The sequence below is a fragment of the Salmo salar genome, chromosome ssa07, assembly GCF_905237065.1.
Source record: "Salmo salar chromosome ssa07, Ssal_v3.1, whole genome shotgun sequence".
Taxonomy (NCBI): domain Eukaryota; kingdom Metazoa; phylum Chordata; class Actinopteri; order Salmoniformes; family Salmonidae; genus Salmo; species Salmo salar.
Genome location: NC_059448.1, coordinates 29,949,189 through 29,970,286, shown reverse-complemented (window position 1 = coordinate 29,970,286; position 21,098 = coordinate 29,949,189). Strand labels below are relative to the sequence as shown.

General features: G+C 43.5%; 1 protein-coding gene across 16 annotated transcripts in view; it reads right to left on the bottom strand.

The window, feature by feature from the left end:
* The window catches only part of si:ch211-200p22.4 (phosphatidylinositol-binding clathrin assembly protein), a 70,245-nt gene extending 59,287 nt beyond the window's left edge, over positions 1–10,958 (bottom strand). For 6 of the 16 annotated variants that reach the window (XM_045721861.1, XM_014207406.2, XM_045721863.1 and 3 more), the window contains exon 1: positions 9,673–10,956. In XM_045721861.1, the coding sequence (XP_045577817.1) occupies positions 9,673–9,802 (130 nt within the window). In that variant the 5' untranslated portion in view covers positions 9,803–10,956. Of the gene's footprint in view, positions 1–9,672 lie in introns of all 16 variants that reach the window. The other 10 variants (XM_014207405.2, XM_014207414.2, XM_045721864.1 and 7 more) reach the window with 4 other exon arrangements.
* Between the last annotated feature and the right edge of the window lie 10,140 nt (positions 10,959–21,098).

Here is a 21,098-nt window from a genome sequence, read left to right as displayed (position 1 = left end):
GGTAATCAAGCCTACTACTGTTGTGTCGTCTGCAAACTTAATGACCGAGTCGGAGGCGTGCGAGGCACCCAGTCATGGGTTAACATAGTGGCATCCAGTTTAAGCCAGGCCCAGCTCCACTTGATCCCTGAATCCACTTGTTTAACAAGGAACCCCTCATTTTCACCCAATTCTCTCGTTCTGAAAATTAACCACATACTGTAGAGGGACAACATTAGTTCACAGACAGTAGTTTGTTCGTTACCTAGTTAACATTTCACACAGACTGCCAGGGTTCAGTAAGCAACTAACGCGTTATAACTTGAGGAATGGCAAGGAGTCGCAATGTTACCAGTTAATACTATAGAGAATTGGTTAGGTTACTAACGTTCGCTCATCTGTTGTAGTAACGTTAGCTAGCTAACATTAGCCATCTGACTTTATTAGCCAGCTCATTTTCACACGATAAACTTGATTATTTGATCTGTTAAGTTAGCTAATGTTGCTCAACATTTCCCTGGCTAGCTAACAGAGAATTCGATCCAGCTAGCAAGATACGGCCAGGTCGCAGTTGTAAAAATGACAACTTGTTCTCAACTAGCCTACCTGGTTAAATAATGGTGAAATAAAAATAAAGAAATACTTAACAATAATAACACTTGTTCCACCACACTTTCTCCCTCACCTCAAACTTTCCAAATGCCTGGTGTTTTTCGGTTACAGCTCATGGAGTACGCTTCATCACCTTCTCACCCAGTCTCCATGGTCAGGCGTCTTACCTACTTTACCTCTTTGTTATCTTTCAGGGGATGCGCTGCTGTAAATTAACTGGAAAACTGCCATTCAACTCTCCACTCTTTCCAGAGCGCACTTATGCTGTAAGTAGCAAATTGTTTGTCTCTTCTCTCGTCAATCACGTGCTGGATTATGTTACGTGAACAATTGGCTGAGCTTTGGACACAGTCAGTATTGCTCCAAACGCGGATCACTCTTTTTCAGACAGCCAGTTGTGATCCAAAGCCTTGACTAGTCTCTCAAAGCACTTCATGGATGACAGGAGTGAGTGCTACGAGGGGATAGTCATTTAGTTCAGTTACCTTTGCTTCCTTGGGTACAGGAACAATGGTGGACATCTTGAAGCAAGTGGGGACAGCAGACTGGAATAAGGAGAGATTGAATATGTCCGTAAACACTCCAGCCAGCCGGTCTGCACATGCTCTGAGGACGCGGCTAGGGATACCGTCTTGGCCGGCAGCCTTGAAAGGGTTAACGGAGAAAGAGAGCTTACAGTCCTTGGGAGCGGGCTGCGTCGGTGGCACTGTGTTATCCTCAAAGCAGGTGAAGGTGGTGTTTAGCTTGTCTGGAAGCAAGACGTCGGTGTCCGCGACACGGCTGGTTTTCACTTTCTAGTCTGATTGTCTGTAGACCCTGCCACATACGTCTCGTGTCTGAGCCTCCACTTTGTCTCTATACTGATGTTATGCCTGTTTTATTGCCTTGCGGAGGGAATAACTACACTGTTTGTATTCTGCCATATTCCCAGTCACCTTGTCATGGTTAAATGCAGTGGTTCACGGTTTCAGTTTTGCACAAATACTAGCATCTATCCACGGTTTTTGTTTAGGGTAGGTGTTAACCTGTTAGGGCTAGGGGGCAGTATTGACACGGCCGGATAAAAAACGTACCCAATTTAATCTGGTTACTACTCCTGCCCAGTAACTAGAATATGCATATAATTATTGGCTTTGGATAGAAAACACCCTAAAGTTTCTAAAACTGTTTGAATGGTGTCTGTGAGTATAACAGAACTCAAATGGCAGGCCAAAACCTGAGAAGATTCCATGCAGGAAGTGGCCTGTCTGACAAGTGGTGTTTCATCTTGGCTCTTTTTATTAAAGACAGAGGATCTTTGCTCTAACGTGACACTTCCACGGCTCCCATAGGCTCTCAGAGCCCGGGAAAAAGCTGAACAATATCGAGGCAGGCTCTGGCTGAAACACATTATCACTTTTGGCAAGTGGCCGATCTGAGTACTATGGGCTTAGGCGCGTGCCCGAGTCGACCGAATGCTTTATTTTCTTTTGTCTGTTTACCTAAACGCAGATTCCCGGTCGGGATATTATCGCTTTTTTATGAGAGAAATTGCATAAAAATTGATTTTAAACAGCGGTTGACATGCTTCGAAGTACGGTAATGGAATTGCGCCATGCTCGTCACCCTTATTTACCCTTTCGGATAGTGTCTTGAACGCACGAACAAAACGCCGCTGTTTGGATATAACTATGGATTATTTTGAACCAAACCTACATTTGTTATTGAAGTAGAAGTCCTGGGAGTGCATTCTGACGAAGACAGCAAAGGTAATAACATTTTTCTTATAGTAAATCTGACTTTGGTGAGTGCTAAACTTGCTGGGTGTCTAAATAGCTAGCCCTGTGATGCCGGGCTATCTACTGAGAATATTGCAAAATGTGCTTTCACCGAAAAGCTATTTTAAAATCGGACATCGAGTGCATAGAGGAGTTCTGTATCTATAATTCTTAAAATAATTTATGCTTTTTGTGAACGTTTATCGTGAGTAATTTAGTAAATTCACCGGCAGTGTTCAGTGGGAATGCTAGTCACATGCTAATGTAAAAAGCTGGTTTTTGATACAAATATGAACTTGATTGAACAAAACATGCATGTATTGTATAACATAATGTCCTAGGGTTGTCATCTGATGAAGATCAAAGGTTAGTGCTGCATTTAGCTGTGGTTTGGGTTTATGTGACATATGCTAGCTTGAAAAATGGGTGTCTGATTATTTCTGGCTGGGTACTCTGCTGACATAATCTAATGTTTTGCTTTCGTTGTAAAGCCTTTTTGAAATCGGACAGTGTGGTTAGATTAACGAGAGTCTTGTCTTTTAAAATGGTGTAAAATAGTCATATGTTAGAAAAATTGAAGTTCTTGCATTTTTGAGGAATTTGAATAACGCGCCACGGGATTACACTGGCTGTTACGTAGGTGGGACGATTTGGTGCCACCTATCCTAGAGAGGTTAATAGTCACACTGGGAACAACATCTCCTATACACTTCCTGATAAACTCAGTCACCGTATCAGTATATTCGGCAATGTTATTCATAGAGACTACCCAGAACATATCCCAGTCTACGTGATCAAAACAATCTTGAAGCATGGACTCCGATTGGTCAGACCAGCGTTGAATAGACCTTAGAACGGTTACTTCCTGTTTGAGTTTCTGCCTATAGGAAGGGAGGAGCAAAATGGAATCGTGATCTGATTTGCCGAAGGGGGAGGGCCTTGGTGTAGGCATCCCGGAAGAGAGAATAGCAGTGGTCGAGTGTTTTCCCAGAACGAGTACTACAGTCAATGTGTTGGTAGAAATTCGTTAGCGTTTTCCTCAAATTTGCTTTGTTAAAATCCCCAGCTACAATAAATGCGGCCTCAGGATATGTGGTTTCCACTTTACATAAAGTCCAGTGAAGTTCTTTGAGGGCCGTCGTGGTATCGGCTTAAGGGGCAATACGGTTGTGATGATGACCGAAGATATTTCTCAAGGGAGGTAATGCAGTCGGCATTTGAATGTGAGGTATTCTAGGTCGGGTGACCAAAAGGACTTGAGTTCTTGTATGTTATCACAATCACACCAGGAGTCGTTAATCATGAAACAGACCCCAGCCCTTCTTCGCAGAGAGATATTTATTCCTGTCTGCGAGATGAACTGAGAACCCAACTGGCTGTACAGTCAGACAGTATATCCCGAGAGCGCCATGTTTCCGTGAGACAGAGTATGTTACAATCCCTGATGACTGAACATTAGCAAGTAATATAGTCATATTACTTGGATGAGGTTGATGGTGTGCGCGCCTCCTGAGTCAGACTAGAAGTCCACTCCGAATACCTCTTCTCCACAGGCGGTGTTTTGGATCAGCCTCGAACCAGTTCAATCAAAAATACATAGTTGCCTAGGAGCTAGAAGCACGGCTGCCCTATCTGTCGGTGCCATTTTTGAGAGGACGTGTTTTCACATTGCTTCCGGAGGCTGTTTGAAACTCGGTAGTGTGTGTTGCAACCGAGGACAGACAATTTTTAGGCTCTTCAACACTCTGCGGTCCTGTTCAGTGAGCTAGTGTGGCCAACTACTTCACAGCTGAGCCGTTGTTGCGCCTAGACGTTTCCACTCCACAATAAAAGCATTTAAAGTTGACAGGGGCAGATCTAGCAGGGCAGAAATTTGACACAATGACTTGTTGGAAAGGTGGCAACCTATGATGGTGCCACATTGAAAGTCACAGAGCTCTTCAGTAAGGCCATTCCAATGCCAATGTTTTGACTATGGAGATTGCACGGCTGTGTGCTTGTTTTTATACACCTGTCAGCAACGGGTATGGATGAATCCACTAATTTGAAGGGGTGTCCAGATACTTTGTATATATAGTGTATTTACCCATTGTAGAAGTACTCAATTACTTTTTGGACCCGAATGCCAAATCATTAAATAGAAAGGTGCTCAAAGTTTATCCATTTTGCATACCCCACCATACCATGAGACATCCATGTAGTTATCACTGGAAAATATAAATGTATATCGTTTAGAAGCTTACAAACAGGGTTGTCAAACTATTTTCTAATTTCGGGAAAAACATTTAACCTCTATGGGCTAGGTGGGACGCGTGCGTCCCACCTACGTAACAGCCACTTGCAGCCTGTGGCGCGATTTTCAAAACCTTAAAAATCCTATTACTTCAATTTCTCAAACATATGACTATTTTACAGCTATTTAAAGACAAGACTCTCATTAATCTAACCACACTGTCCGATTTCAAAAAGGCTTTACAACGAAAGCAAAACATTAGATTATGTCAGCAGAGTACCAAGCCAGAAATAATCAGACACCCATTTTTCAAGCCAGCATATAATGTCACCAAAACCCAGAAGACAGCTAAATGCAGCACTCACCTTTGATCTTCATCAGATGACAACCCTAGGACATTATGTTATACAATACATGCATGTTTTGTTCAATCATGTTCATATTTATATCAAAAACCAGCTTTTTACATTAGCATGTGACGTTCAGAACTAGCATACCCCCCGCAAACTTCCGGGAATTCGCTAACATTTTACTAAATTACTCACGATAAACGTTCACAAAAAGCATAACAATTATTTTAAGAATTATAGATACAAACCTCCTCTATGCACTCGATATGTCCGATTTTAAAATAGAATATTGCAAAATGTGCTTTCACCAAAAAGCTAAGTACATAGCCCAGGCATCACGGGCTCGCTATTTTGACACCCGGCAAGTTTAGCACTCACCATAATCATATTTACTATTATAAAAGTTTGATGACCTTTTGTTGTCTTCGTCAGAATGCACACCCAGGACTGCTACTTCAATAACAAATGTTGGTTTGGTCCAAAATAATCCATCGTTATATCCGAATAGCGGCGTTTTGTTCGTGCGTTCCAGACACTATCCGAAATGGTAAAGAAGTGTCGCGCGCATGGCGCAATTCGTGACAATAAAATTCTAAATATTCCATTACCGTACTTCGAAGCATGTCAACCGCTGTTTAAAATCAATTTTTACGCCATTTTTCTCGTAGAAAAGCGATAATATTCCGACAGGGAATCTCCTTTTCGGCAAACAGAGGGAAAAAAAATCACAAAGGCGGGGGCGGTCGGGTCACGCGCATAAGCCCAGAGTCCCTTGATCGGCCACTTGAGAAAGGCGATAATGTGTTTCAGCCTGGGGCTGGAATGACGACATTCTGTTTTTTCCCGGGCTCTGAGCGCCTATGGAAGACGTGGGAAGTGTCACGTTAGAGTAGAGATCCTTAGTAAAAGATAGAGATGGAAAAGAAGTTCAAGAAATGGTCAGACAGGCCACTTCCTGTAAAGGAATCTCTCAGGTTTTGACCTGCCATTTGAGTTCTGTTATACTCACAGACACCATTCAAACAGTTTTAGAAACTTTAGGGTGTTTTCTATCCATATGTAATAAGTATATGCATATTCTAGTTACTGGGTAGGAGTGGTAACCAGATTAAATCGGGTATGTTTTTTATCCAGCCGTGTCAATACTGCCCCCTAGCCCTAATTAATAAACAAACATTCTTTAACCTTTATATCTAAAAACACTTAAAAAAAAACATTTGCATGTTGTAGCTTAGACCCTACTCAACAGTTTATTCGTTGTGTCTGCCATCAGTCTAGACAACATGCTCATGAAATCGCCTAAAATCCAATTTACGCTTGCTCCAGCGATGCTTTCCAGAGGCGCCGTACCGAGGGTTTGACGCAATTGCAGAGTCACCGAGGTTAAATCAAGCTCCGTACATCGCCATGTGCTTCCCAAATTTTGTAACAAAGCGGAGGGCTCCGTATAGTTCCGCATTTACATGCTTGGTTGACAGTAGGTGGGGGTGGGAGGTCCTGTATAAACACAAACTCATTTCCTTGACAACTGCACAGTGAAACACAAGTACAAATGCTTTGATTTTTGCGGAGGCTGAGTCGCAGTAAATGCTGTGCGGCCACTGCAGATGTCGGATTGACCCTGCAGAGCCTTTAACTGTGATTTTGGCCAGTAATTATGGGGTGGGCGAGAGCAGTGAATTAAATCTTTAGTCCAAATTCCAGTGGCAGCCTGCTTGCCTAATCTTAAGTATGTGCCTTTCAGCCAGGATCCACTCTCCTCCCTGTGGCACGCATCCCTCAACAATGCACTTTGTATGCTCTTGAAATACCAAGCGAATAATTGTGCTAGAATGACTGTACGACCGACAGCGCCGAAGATGGTGTTATATTATATGTGTGGTGCAATTCGATGTTTATTATTAGGCTGTGTGACCATGCAACTGAAACTATGCTGCTGCAAAAAATATGTTTCTGTTTGCAACTTCATTCTCTGCTTGGTAAAAAAACTATTATAGGTTGTTGATATAGTTTTGGTTAATTATCAGAGGACCGTAACTCTATAAAAAAAGGTGCGTATATCAGCTAATTACTCAGTGCTACACTAGCTTTTCACCTACAGAAAGCATTTGGAAGATGTTTTCAGTCCTACATGTTCATAATAGAGATAACTGTTAGTCGGTTAGCTGCCGAAAATACATTTGATTGGTCATGCTTATTGGTCTATAGGTTAAATTGGTGCATGTGTATTTGTGTGTCTTTGGCATGAAAACACATTTTAATTGTAGAGGGCGCTACACAACAAAGAACACACTTGGAAGCTTTCACATCCGCTGGTCCCCCAAGTTGAGCATTTCTTTTGTTTTAAGATATGTATATTTTTTTTACGTAAGTCTGTAAAAACACCAGCAAATCTGTTCCAAAGTATTCCCATGCAAAATGGAGAGATATATAAACGGGTTGGTTGTTTAGCAACAATTGGGCAAAACAGACAGGTTTGGCTTAGATTGTTGACAACATGTAAACTTTATTCATCTCCAATGTTTGTTGAAAACATTAAAACATTTGCACAATGAGCACTTGTCTCTCAAATCATCATTACAGTTAATGGTTAGCTAGCTAGCACATTTTTGCCCATATTAGCATTGACATGAAATCAGTCAAAATACCGCAAAACAAGACACAGTATCAAGAAAAAGATTTAACAAGCCACTTATGATTCTGCACATGGCATATTCTTGTCCTTCTTGCTAGTAATCTGGCCATCCAGAATCACAACACACTGACTTCTGCCCCAAGGAAGCAAGCACATCGGTTTTGTGACATTGTCAGCTAACCCATCTATGTGATCGTATACAAATTTAAGCAAGGTTTGAAATGATTATGTTTTAGTCAAATAATATATCCGTCTTGGCTTCTTGCGGTTAATTTGAAGTCTACAAATTATTTCTGTTCAGGCCCCCTGACCATCGACTTAAGAAAATAATATATACATCTGCCCGCAGCTGAATCTAGTTGATGATCCCTGCTCTAAATATAAGTTATGAAGTCACAACAAGGCCGACTTCAAATGCCGATATCAGCGAACAATGCTGCGCCTGGATTCATCACCTCTGAATGGACTGCACCTCAAATGCAGAGCCAAAGCTCACCCGAAACCAGTATAGTCAGCGGAGCTCTGTGGTGCTGAATGGAAAGCGCCTCCATCTGGTATTCTCTGTAGTCACCCCATGTTAGTGTTTGAAAAAAATGTAACCGTTTGTTGACCAGTTAATATGAGGGTTGGTTAGTCGGCAACAAAACTGACCGGAATTTGCATCCTTAGTTCGTAACACGATCTGGATAACGATTTTGAGGTAAAAAAAAAAAAGTGGCCAGAACATTCCATATTACCGCAGAAATGGACTCAACAACACAAATGCCCGGCCATCCTGTCTTCAGCCAGCTGTGTGTACCCCACATACACACACCAACAACAAAAGTTTTGGGGTAATGAGGGTTATTTTATTTCCGTGACTGTCTTCATCCACAACTGTCAGTTAAACAGTTATATGGTAATAGTGCCAACCCTCTCTCTAGGAAATGGCTTCAAAACACAATTTATTTTCTCCAATGAGAGATAGAGAGGCTGACGATATGGCTTCTGCCTGCAAATGATAAGTGTGGGGACACCAGTTACGATACTACAGTTATGATACAATGTAATATAGCCTAGCTACAGCTTGCTAAACAATTTTGACAGCAGAGTGGAGACACCAGTTATTATACAACACCAGTCTAGCATTGTACTAAGCATTCAACACCAGTCTAAAGTTTTTCTAAGCATTTTAACAGAGCAACATCCTATAGCAGAGTAGCATGGGGACACAAGTTATGACAACACTATAAAGCAATTCTTAGCATTGTAACAGATGCAAAGAATACGTATCCTCCTCTGCTTCCTGTAACATGTAGCTTGACTCATCAACTATCTTTTTATACTTGAACTTAGCTTTCATTGATCCTGCTTCCTCAATGACCTTTAGTGTCTTCACATAGACAGTGGTGACATTACAGCACAAATAATGAACCAATATCCAGGAACATGACTAGACTGCAAGTTCAAATTAAACTTTATTGTTCCTGAGGGAAATTGGATTTGCAGAAAGAAAGGCATATGCAACAAGAAACATTCCATCATACGGCAGGTAGCCTAGCAGTTAAAGTTTTGTGCCAGTAACCAAAAGGTTGTTGGTTCAAATCCCCGAACCAACTAGATGAAAAATCTGTCCATGGGCGCTTGAGTAAGGCACTTAACCCTAACTGCTCCTGTAAGTCGCTCTGGATAAGACACACATTTTAAAATGTTATGACCAGGAAAGAATGGCAAAGACAACATGGGAGAGCAGTATAAGCTACCACCACCCACCATGCTAACAAAATTTATGACCAGTGTGTACTGTCCAGACATGGACAGCAGGGGATGCACCATAATCATCCGCAGAAATGCATTGCCAAATGTCAGTTAAGATAGTGTCTGCCTGTCCGCTTGCTACAGTGAAATTAGAGCTAGGGAAGCAGCTACACTGTGATGGAATGCAACAATGTGGCGAACTAGCTACATTATTGGCATGTCTGCTTCTGATCAAAGCTTACACACAGAAACATACAGACCGAGAGAGAAACAGACAGACAACACACACGCGCATGCATGCAGGCAGAGACAGACACCCCCCCACCACACACACACACACACACACACACACACACACACGATACTCACAATCAAGGTGTTTCTTCTTGGGACCGCTGACTTCGTGCGTCGAGGCCTTGCACACGGCTTTGCTAATAGCCGACCCGGTCATGCTGTGCTGTGCCGCGGCGATCCGATCCGTTATAGACTGTCCTGACATTGTGTTTCAATGTTTCGCTACAAACCCCACAATAATTTGCTAGATGATCAACACACACACGGTCCAATGATTGGATATTAGCGACGCACGTAAGTAACACCAGTGATGACAAGTGTGTGACGGTTTCAGGCCACGTCAATCGGTTCCTTGACAAAAAAAAGTGGTATGACGTCTAGTCCATTGTCGTTGAAAAATGTATTTGTTGCAATGCGTGTGTTAGCTAGCTAGCGTTACCTAAGGTAGTTCAAATCCTGCGCACAATAATAATTTTAAACTAGCTATATCTGCCCGGTCCTCTTGAAATGGCAAATTAGTGAGCAGTTAACTATATAATTATTAAGGTATATATTCTGTATAATAAAACTAGCTAACAAATATGGGCTAGCTTGTGTTAACTTATATTTCCGTTGGAGCATTCGATCCAGGAAAGAGTCCAACTGTGCAATTTGTGAACATTAATGTAAGCTCGATGGCTACAAATACACATAACTAGCTAACTAGCAGCCTAGATGCCAACGTTCAATTGGCGAGACAAAGCACAGTCCACTGCCTGGCGAGCTACCTATGTGTCCGGAATTCAAATCAAGTTTAGCTAAGTTAGCTAGATAACTGTTAATAGCGAGCTAGCTATCTAACATTAGTTAACACCAAATCCTTCTTCCGAGTTCTTCAACTTCCACTGACGTTTTGTGTGTTTGGGCTACATTGAACAGAGCAGTCCCTTGGTTTCGAGTGACACATAACGACGAAGGGGAACCAACATTAAACTGCCAAACTTGCCAATTTGTCTTGAGCTTCAGACTTGACGCAGACGGACCCAAGGGAGACAAAACAGTAGACCGCTGGCTAGCCTTCCTACTAGCACTACTGCTGAAAGCTAGCTAGCTGACGGGTTCGGGGTTCTTTCTCAACTCGCTTCCTTCGAGTTTCGTGCCAGGAGTGAAACACCCCTTTGTTTTACGTAATTAGTCCGATATATCGATAAAATTGGATCCAATTTCCTTTCAAAACCCAAATCTCAGTAACGCTTACCGATGAGACTTGACAGCCAACTCACATCGTCTGATTCTTCGTTATTCCAGTTCTTTAATGTGTAGTTGCTGTTGCTCGGTTTCTCTCTCTGCCTATGTCCGGCAGACAAAATGGCAGCTTAGGAATCAGCTGATCTGAGAAATTGTTGATTGGATGGGACTTGGAGAGTGGGCGAATTCATTTTGCATGGCCCGGTGCCTCAGCTGAGCGGCCTTTACGCGTTTTAGAAGCCTAATTCCAATGGTCCTTGAAAGGGATCTCCAGTTACCGGGGCACCGGGCCATGCAAAACGAACTTACCCAATGTGTCTGAAATTTAAGGTGGAAATGTGGCGATAGTTGTGGAATGTCTGAGACAAATACAGAAATTACCTCGTTTTATTGGACAATTTTTTTTATTATTGTGTTTTTACCGAATCAAAATCTGACATTGTCATTCGAGGTAATATATGCGCTGTAAATATCATTTTTACATAGTCATCTTTACAAATTTATGGTCTAAATTATTTCTCAGACTGTGTCCTTGAGTGACTCTTGAGCTCTGAATGTGGCACATCCTATTCTTTAAAATCGTGAGAAACAAAAACATTTGCATTATTATTAGCCTGCCTGAAATGTGCCATCTGTAAAAGCATTCAGTTACCCAAAACCCTGACAAACTTTTACAGATGCACAATTGAGAGCATCTTGTTGGGCTGTATCACAGCCTGGTTCGGGAACTGCTCCGCCCTCAAACGCAAGGCTCTCCAGAGGGTGGTGCGGTTTGCACAACACATCACCGGGGACAAACTACCTGCCCTCCATGACACCTACAGCACAGTCACAGGAAGGCCGAAAATATCATTTAGGACAACAACCACCCGAGCCACTGCCTGTTCACCCCGCTATCATCCAGAAGGCGAGGTCAGTACAGGTGCATCAAAGCTGGGACCGAGAGATTGAGAACCAGCTTCTATCTCAAGGCCATTAGACTGCTAAACAGCAATCACTAACTCAGAGAGGCTGCTGCCTACATTGAGACCCAATCACTGGACACTGTAATAAATGGATCACTAGTCACTTTAAACAATGGCACATTAAATAATGCCACTTTAAAAATGTTTACATATCTTACTTTACTCATACCACATGTATATACTGTATTGTATACCATCTACTGCACCTTGTCAATGCCGCTCAGCCATCGCTCATCCATATACTTATATGTACATATTCTCATTCACCCCTTTAGATTTGTGTGTATTAGGTAGTTGTTGGAAATTGTTAGATTACATGTTAGATATTACTGCACTGTTGGAACTAGAAGCACAAGCATTTCGCTACACTCGCATTAACATGTGTATGTGACCAATAAAATGTGATTTGATTTAATGACGTTTCTAAAGATGGCGCTGACAGATATGCCAGTGCTGCTTCCAGCTCCTAAGCAACTTTTAAGTATTTTGTATTTTTGGGTGTTATTTCTTACAAAATTAGCCCAGAACGTTTGTTATTACATACAGCCAGAAATAACTTTGGGATATCAGAGTGGTAGTAACTCACCAGCATTATGACCAGGAATACGACTTTCCCGAATTGGATCCTTTCTTTGCAGCCCCGAGGGCAATTGAACTTATCCCAGAGGTTGCTCCAAGACGCCGCCGGCGGAGAAGAGGTATTCGGAGTGGACTTCTAGTCCGACCCAGGAGGTGGACACACCACCGCTTCCAAGTATATTACTCACTAATGTTCAGTCTCTGGACAATAAAGTAGACGAACTCAGGGTGAGGATCTCCTTCCAGTGAGGTACTCTGTTTCCCAGAATCATGGCGCTCTCCGGAAATACTGTCGCTGTCGATACAGCCAGCTGGGTCCTCAGCACATCGCGCAGACAGGAATAAAGAATTCACCGGGAAGAAGAAGGACGATGGTGTATTTTTCATGATTAACCACTCATGGTGTGATTGTGATAATGTACATAAACTCAAGTCCTTTTGTTCACACGACCTAGAATACATTTCATTCAAATGCCGACTGCATTAACTCCCTTGAGAATTATCTGCGGTCATCATCACAGCCGTATATATTGCCCCTCAAGCCGATACCACGACGGCCCTCAAAGAACTTCACTGGACTTTATGTAAAGTGGAAACCACATATCCTGAGGCCGCATTTATTGTAGCTGGGGATTTTAACAAAGCAAATTTGAGGAAAACGCTAACGAATTTCTACCAACACATTGACTGTAGTACTCGTTCTGGGAAAACACTCGACCACTGCTATTCTCTCTTCCGGGATGCCTACACCAAGGCCCTCCCCCTTCGGCAAATCAGATCACGATTCCATTTTGCTCCTCCCTTCCTATAGGCAGAAACTCAAACAGGAAGTAACCGTTCTAAGGTCTATTCAACGCTGGTCTGACCAATCGGAGTCCATGCTTCAAGATTGTTTTGATCGGTCCTGCCTTCCCTGTAGCTCAGTTGGTAGAGCATGGTGTTTGCAACGCCAGGGTTGTGGGTTCGATTCCCACGGGGGGGCCAGCATAGAAAAAAAAAAATGTATGAAATTGTATGAAATGTATGCATTCACTACTGTAAGTCGCTCTGGATAAGAGCGTCTGCTAAATGACTAAAATGTAAATGTAAATCACGTAGACTGGGATATGTTCCAGGTAGCCTCAGACAATAACATTGATGTATACATGGACACGGTGACTGAGTTCATCAGGAATTGTATAGAGGATGTTGTTCCCAGTGTGACATCATGAAGTGTCATCATGAAGTGCTTTAAGAGGCTAGTTAAGGACCATATCACCTCAACATTACCTGACACCCTAGACCCACTTCAATTTGCTTACCGCCCCAATAGATCCACAGACGATGCAATTGCCGTTGCACTGCACAATGCCCTATCCCACCTGGACAAGATGAATGCCTATGTAAGAATGCTGTTCATTGACTATAGCTCAGCCTTCAACACCATAGTACCCTCCAAGCTCATCATCAAGCTCAGGGCCCTGGGTCTGAACCCCACCCTGTGCAACGGAGTCCTTGACTTCCTGCCGGGCCACACCCAGGTGGTGAAGGTAGGAAACAACACCTCCACTTCACTGATCCTCAACACAGGGCCCCACAAGGGTGCATACTCAGCCCCCTCCTGTACTCCTTGTTCACCCATGACTGCGTGGCCACGCACGTCTCCAACACAATCATCAAGTTTCCAGACGACACAACCATAGTAGGCCTTATTACCAAGAATGAAAAGACAGGTGAGGGCCCTGGTGGAGTGGTGCGAGGAAAATAACCTCTCCCCCAATGTCAACAAAACAAAGGAGCTGATCGTGAACTTCAGGAATAAGCAGAGGGAGCACGCCCCTATCCATATTGACGGGACCACAGTGGAGCAGGTGGAAAGCTGCAAATTCCTCTGCGTTCCACAGTGTGATGAAGATGGTGCAACAGCACGTCTTCAACCTCAGGAGGTTGAACTTTTACAGATTCACAATTGAGAGCATCCTGTCAGGCTGTATCACCGCTTGGTATGGCAACTGCACCGCCCGCAACCGCAAGGCTCCCCAGAGGGTGGTGCAGTCTCCCCAACACATCAGGAAGGCCAAAAAGATCATCAAGAACACCAACCACCTGAGGCACGGCCTGTTCACCCCGCTATCATCCAGAAGGCGAGGTCAGTACAGGTGCATCAAAGCTGGGACCTAGAGACTGAAAAACTGTGTCTATCTCAAGGCCATCAGACTGTTAAATAGCCATCACTAGCCGGCTACCACCCGGTGACTCAACCCTGCACCTTAGAGGCTGCTGCCCTTTATAAACTCAGAAAAAAAAGAAATGTCCCTCTCACTGTCAACTGCGTTTATTTTCAGCAAACTTAACATGTGTAAATATTTGTATGAACATGTGATGACCCTCCCACTTCTGTCTGACGAATTCTCTTTGCTCTTGTTTTCCTTAATAGGATGTCGGTGGGTGGAGCCGGGAGGGTCATCAGCGAAATGGGACACACCTGGGTTCGGGTGTGTCCTGGAATAAATACACCTTTTCCCCATTAATTGAGGAGACTCTCTCCATGCTGTTGGGTTTTGGTTGTGGCATTATATATATTTTTGTGGCATAATTTTTTTGGGGGGCCATTTTGTTTGTTTCCTTTGGCACCTTTCAACACCCCTCATTATTACATCTATGCACGCAACCATTCACTTACATAACTGACTACACACACACACACACACACACACACACACACACACACACACACACACACACACACACACACACACACACACACACCACTGTTAATTGTATTTAGGTTACTAAAGTGAATAAATATATTTTTGTTCCTTATCTCCACATTGTCTCCCTTTTTGTTATGGACTTTGAGCAGGTTCGTGACAAGTGGAGGCTCGTCCGGGATCTGAAAGGTATGATCCTCGCTTTGTAGTGCGAGTCATCCGGATCATAAGGTTGGTACTTAGACATTGTTGTGATAGTATTTTGTTGCATATGATGGGTTAATGCTTATTGGAATGTGCTTTGGTTGGTGTTCACAGCACATTCTTATGTGTTTGGTAAAGTGTCTAAGATGCGTATCAGTGATTTTTGGTTGTCTGATGTCATTAAACAAGTGTGTTGCCTGGTAGAGTATGCCAGTGGGCCTAATACTAGTCTTATTAGGCTTACTAGTATGTGTATTTTGTTTGGGAGAAAACGGAGTTAATGTTTGAGAACTCTGTAGGTGTTTCGTTTGCATCTTTTGTTACAGCTTTTGAGTTGTAATGTTTGGTAGGCCCAGTGTTGGTTGCCTTTGTTTAGTTGGTTGTGTACTGCATTGGAGAGAGTACATTAGTTCATTTCCAAGCCCCAGCCCAGGCTGGAAACTCTTGATCTACTCGCTGTTGGGACATCGGTCTGAGGTGAGTACAATCTGCTGTGTACATACCCGGTGCTATAGCCTCTCTTTTTTTCCCCCTGTTAAGTATAGCGACGTGTTTCACTTTGGAATACGTTGGGCATGTTTATTTTATCTTTGTGAGCAGTTGTCTCGGGGGCACATCTGTGGCTTGGGGGGAATCTGCCAGCGTAATGTGTTTTTTTAATTTATTTTTTTGAATATATTTTTTACATGTACTTTTCCTTGGCAGCAGGCTACGGTACGTAATTACCCACCGCGAATCCGCACGAAGACTAGGGTTTAGTTATTGTAGGATTTGGGGAAGCTCCATATCTCATTTTTCTCCTGTGTAGCCCAGTGTGATTGGCGTTTCTCTTGTGGTCTGGTGTGTTCAGCAGAGGGGAAGTGCATTTTTTTTTTTTGTATTTACTTGTGACTATGGCATCTTGCGTAGATGAGTTAATTCACTTTCTATCAGAGGAACTGTTAGAATGATGTACTAAAGAACAGTTGTTGAATATTGCTGAACACTACAAGGTTGCGATTAGTGAGCAATGTCTAAAACATTCTGTTAGGTTGACATTAAAGGCCAATCTGATGGAGAGCGGTATTCTTGAAGTGAACACTGGGGCAGCCTCTGCCGAGGACTTGTCACCTCCCCAGTCGTCTCCCCATTTTGTTTCAATGGCCGCTCCAACTGTTAGCCCTAGTAGTCTTCTTTTTGAACAGCTAGAGCATGATCATGTAAAGTATGAAAAGGAATTGAACTTTAAACAGGATTTGGAGGGTCCCAAAATCAAGCTGCAACAAGAGTGGCTGGAGTTGGTTAGGGAAAGTACGCTCTCGGGGTAGAGTTTGCTCTGGGAAGGTGACCCAGATTTACCTAGGGGTTGCTCCTCTGTCGGTCGTGCCCCGGACTCATTTGATATTGTTGGCAACTTATAGTTGCCAAAATTTTATGAGAAGGACCCTGAGACCTTCTCATTGTTTGAGCGTGTTGCTGATGCTAGGAGTTGGTCTGATTCTGACCGCACTTTAATGTTGCAGTGTGTGTTGACTGGTAAAGCATATTCAGCTCTTAGTGTAGCTGACAGTGTCATTTGTGAGGTTAAAGTGGCTGTTAGAGTGATGAATTGCTTCCTGAGGCTTACTGCCAACGATATAGAACTTTAAAAAAGGCTGAAAAACAGACTCATGTTGAGTTTGTGCGAGAGTTATCTTCAGGTTAATCGCTGGTGTTCCACCTCTGTGGTTATAACTGTCCAGGGGCTGTGTGATCTGATTATGCTAGAGCAATTTAAGGACAGACCAGTACATTAACAAACAAAAAGTCAAGACCGTCTCTGAAGCTGCGGTTTTGACTCGCAAGTGTCTTTGCAGAGACCTGTATTCAGAGTGAATGGGGGTGTTCGGAGAGATTTAGGCCTCGCTCACTGAGATACTCTGGTTCACGGGCAGTTTCATTCAACCAGGGTTGAGTCTGACTCCCGTGGAAAAGCTGACTTTGGTCAAGAGTGTCACTACTGTCAGGGTTCAGGTCATTGGAAAAACAAATGCCCTGTTTTCAGGGCTAAGGGTAAATGCAGTACTTGCACTTACGTTAAACCTAAGCCTACGGCGTTAGCAACGCCTGTCCCACATCAGTTTACTCCTGACACGGGGCATGTGAAAGTCCATATTTACCCAGACTATTTACCTTTCATTACGAAGGGTTTTGTGTCAATGTTAGGAAGTAACGACCTAGTGCCAGTTAAGATCCTATGAGATGCAGGTGCCTCTGAGTCGTTTGTGTTGGAGTCTTACCCTTCTCTGCTGAGACTGATTCAGGGAATAGGGTTTTAATTAAGGGAATAGGTTTGAACACTATCAGTTCCATTGCATAAACTGATGTTGGATTCTTGACTGGTGAAAGGTGAGGTTGTTGTAAGGATGTGTCCTTTGTTGCCTATTGAGGGTATTGACGTTATCCTTGGGAATAACTTGGCTTGTGAGCGTGTATGGCCTGTTGTGTTCCATACACTCGTGGTTTCCGCTAAGCTGTCATTTGTAGGGATTCCTGATGAGTGCGCAGAGTTTCTCAGAGGTATTCTCTGCTTGTGCAGTGACGCGTTCTGAGCTGTGGCGACCTGGTCACTGCGCTGGCTAACGAGAATGGCACAAAGAAATCTGTCACTACTTTCCCTGTTATCCCGTTATCTGTACCCCGCTCCGATCTAATCAAGGAGCAACGGGCTGACCCCACATTAGAAGAATTGTGACCAAATTGTGCCTGTGGAACAGTTGGGTGATGTCGCCCATGGCTATTTTTTTTTCCAGGAGGATGTCCTGATGAGAAAGTGGGTGTCTCATGGTAGTTGTTTTGTGGGGGAGGCTATTAGTCAGGTTGTATCAGATAAGCTTCGTGATTTGGCGCTAACAACTTCCCACAACGATGTTGCTGGACATATGGGCGTGAGGAAAACCTACAATCACATTAAGACATTTATTTTTGCCTAGGTTAAAGAGGGATGTTTTGGAGTTCATCAAAACCTGTCACACCTGTCAATTTACTGGTAAACCTAATCAAGCTATTAAGCCGGTACCGCTGTTTCCTATTCCTGTACTCAGCGACCATTTTGAGTGACATGATTCAACAACTGAGACATAAACTGAACACCAGTATCTGGTGTGGCCACCAGCTGCATGAAGTTCTGCAGTGCATCTCCTCATGGACTGCACCAGATTTGCCAATTGTTGCTGTGAGATGTTACCCCACTCTTCCACCAAGGCACCTGCAAGTTCCCTGACATTTCTGGGGGGGAATGGCCCTAGCCCTCACCCTCTGATCCAACAGGTCCCAGACGTGCTCAATGGGATTGAGATCTGGGCTCTTCACTGGCCATGGCAGAACACTGACATTCCTGTCTTGCAGGAAATCATGCACAGAACGAGCAGTGTGGCTGGTGGTATTGTCATGCTGGAGGGTCATGTCAGGAGGAGCCTGCAGGAAGGGTACCACATGAGGGAAGAGGATGTTTTCCCTGTAACGCACAGCGTTAAGATTGCCTGCAATGACAACAAGCTCAGTCCGATGATGCTGTGACATACTGCCCCAGACCATGATGGACCCTCAACCTCCAAATCGATCCAGAGTACAGGCCTCGGTGTAACGCTCATTCCTTCGACAATAAACGCGACTCCGACCATCACCCTTGGTGAGACAAAACAGCGACTCATCAGTGCAGAGCACTTTTTGCAAGTCCTGTCTGGTCCAGCGACGCTGGGTTTGTGCCCATAGGTGACTTGTTGCCAGTGCTGTCTGGTGAGGACCTGCCTTACAACAGGCCTACAAGCCCTCAGTCCAGCCTCTGTCCGCAATAGACTGAGAGTCTGAGCAATGATGGAGGGATTGTGTGTTCCTGGTGTAACTCGGGCAGTTGTTGCCATCCTGAACCTGTCACTTAGGTGTGATGTTCGGATGTACCGATCCTGTGCAGGTGTTACACGTGGTCTGCCACTGCGAGGACGATCAGCTGTCCGTCCTGTCTCCCTGTAGCGCTGTCTTAGGTGTCTCGCAGTACAGACATTGCAATTTATTGCCCTGGACACATCTGCAGTCCTCATGCCTCCTTGCAGCATGCCTAAGGCATGTTCACACAGATGAGCAGGGACCCTGGGCATCTTTCTTTTGGTGTTTTTCAGAGTCAGTAGGAAGGCCTACTTAACTTTTCATAACTGTGACCTTAATTGCCTACCGTCTGTAAGCTGATAGTGTCTTAATGACCGTTCCACAGGTGCATGTTCATTCATTGTTTATGGTTTATTGAAAAGCATGGGAAGTGTTTAAACCCTTTTTACAATGACGATCTGTGGCATTATTTAGATTTTTGACGAATTCTTTGAAAGACAGGGTCCTTGAAAGGGATGTTTATTTTTTTGCTGAGTTTATATAGACATGGAATCACTGGTCACATTAATGTTTACGTACTGCTTTACCAATTTCATAAGTATATACTGTATTCTATTCTACTGTGTTTTAGTCAATGCCACTCCTACATTGCTCGTCCTAATATTTAAATATTTCTTAATTCCATTATTTTACTTTTAGATTTGTGTGAATTGTCAGATATTACTGCACTGTTGGTGCTAGGAACACAAGCATTTCGCTACACCCGCAATATCATCTGCTAAGTATGTGATTTGGCAACCGAAGTATTCATCCCCCTTGGCATTTTTCCTATTTTGTTGCCTTACAACCTAGAATTATAATTGCTTTTTTTAAGGGGGGGGTGTGGTTGTATCATTTGATTTACACAACATGCCTACCACTGAAGATGCAAAATATTTTTCAAACAAACAAATATGACAAACAGAACATGAGCGTGCATAACTTTTCACCCCCCCCCAAAAGTCAATACTATGTAGAGCCACCTTTTGCCGCAATTACAGCTGCAAGTCTCTTGGGGTATGTCTCTATAATCTTGGCATGTCTAGCCACTGGGATTTTTGGTTATTTTTCAAGGCAAAACTGCTCCAGCTCCTTCAAGTTGGATGGGTTCTGCTGGTGTACAGCTATCTTTACGTCATACCAGATTCTCAATTGGATTGAGGTCTGGGCCATTCCAAGACATGTAAATGTTTCCCCTTAAACCACTTGTGTTGCTTTAGCAGTATGCTTAGGGTTATTGTCCTGCTGGAAGGTGGACATCTGTTGAAGTCTCAAATCTCTTGAAGACTGAAACGGGGTTCCCTCAATTTTCCCTGTATTTAGCACCATCATTCCTTCAATTCTGACCAGTTTCCCACTCTCTGCCAATGAAAAACATGCTACTACCACCATGCTTCACTGTGGGGATGGTGTTCTCGGGGGAGATGAGAGGTGTTGGGTTTGCTCCAGACAGTGTTTTTCCTTGAGACTAAAATTTAGCTTTTTGGCCATCTGACCAGAGTACCTTCTTCCATATGTTTGGGGAGTCTCCCACATGCCTTTGGGGAACACCAAATGTGTTTGCTTATTTTATTTCTTTAAACAATGTCTTTTCTCTGGCCACTCTTCTGTAAAGCCCAGCTCTGGAGTGTACAGCTTAATGGTCTAATGGACAGATACTCCAATCTCCACTGTGGAGCTTTGCAGTTCCTTCAGGGTTCTTTAGTCTCTTTGCCTCTCTGATTAATGCCCTCCTTGCTTGGTGGGCGGCCCTCTCTTGGCAGGTTTGTTGTGGTGCCATATTCTTTCTATTTTTAATGGATTTGATGGTGCTCTGTGGGATGTTCAAAGTTTCTGATTTATTTTTAGAACCCAACCCTGATCTGTGCTTCTCCACAACTTTGTCCCTGACCTGTTTGGAGAGCTCCTTGGTCTTCATGGTGCTGTTTGCTTGGTGGTGCCCCTTAGTGGTGTT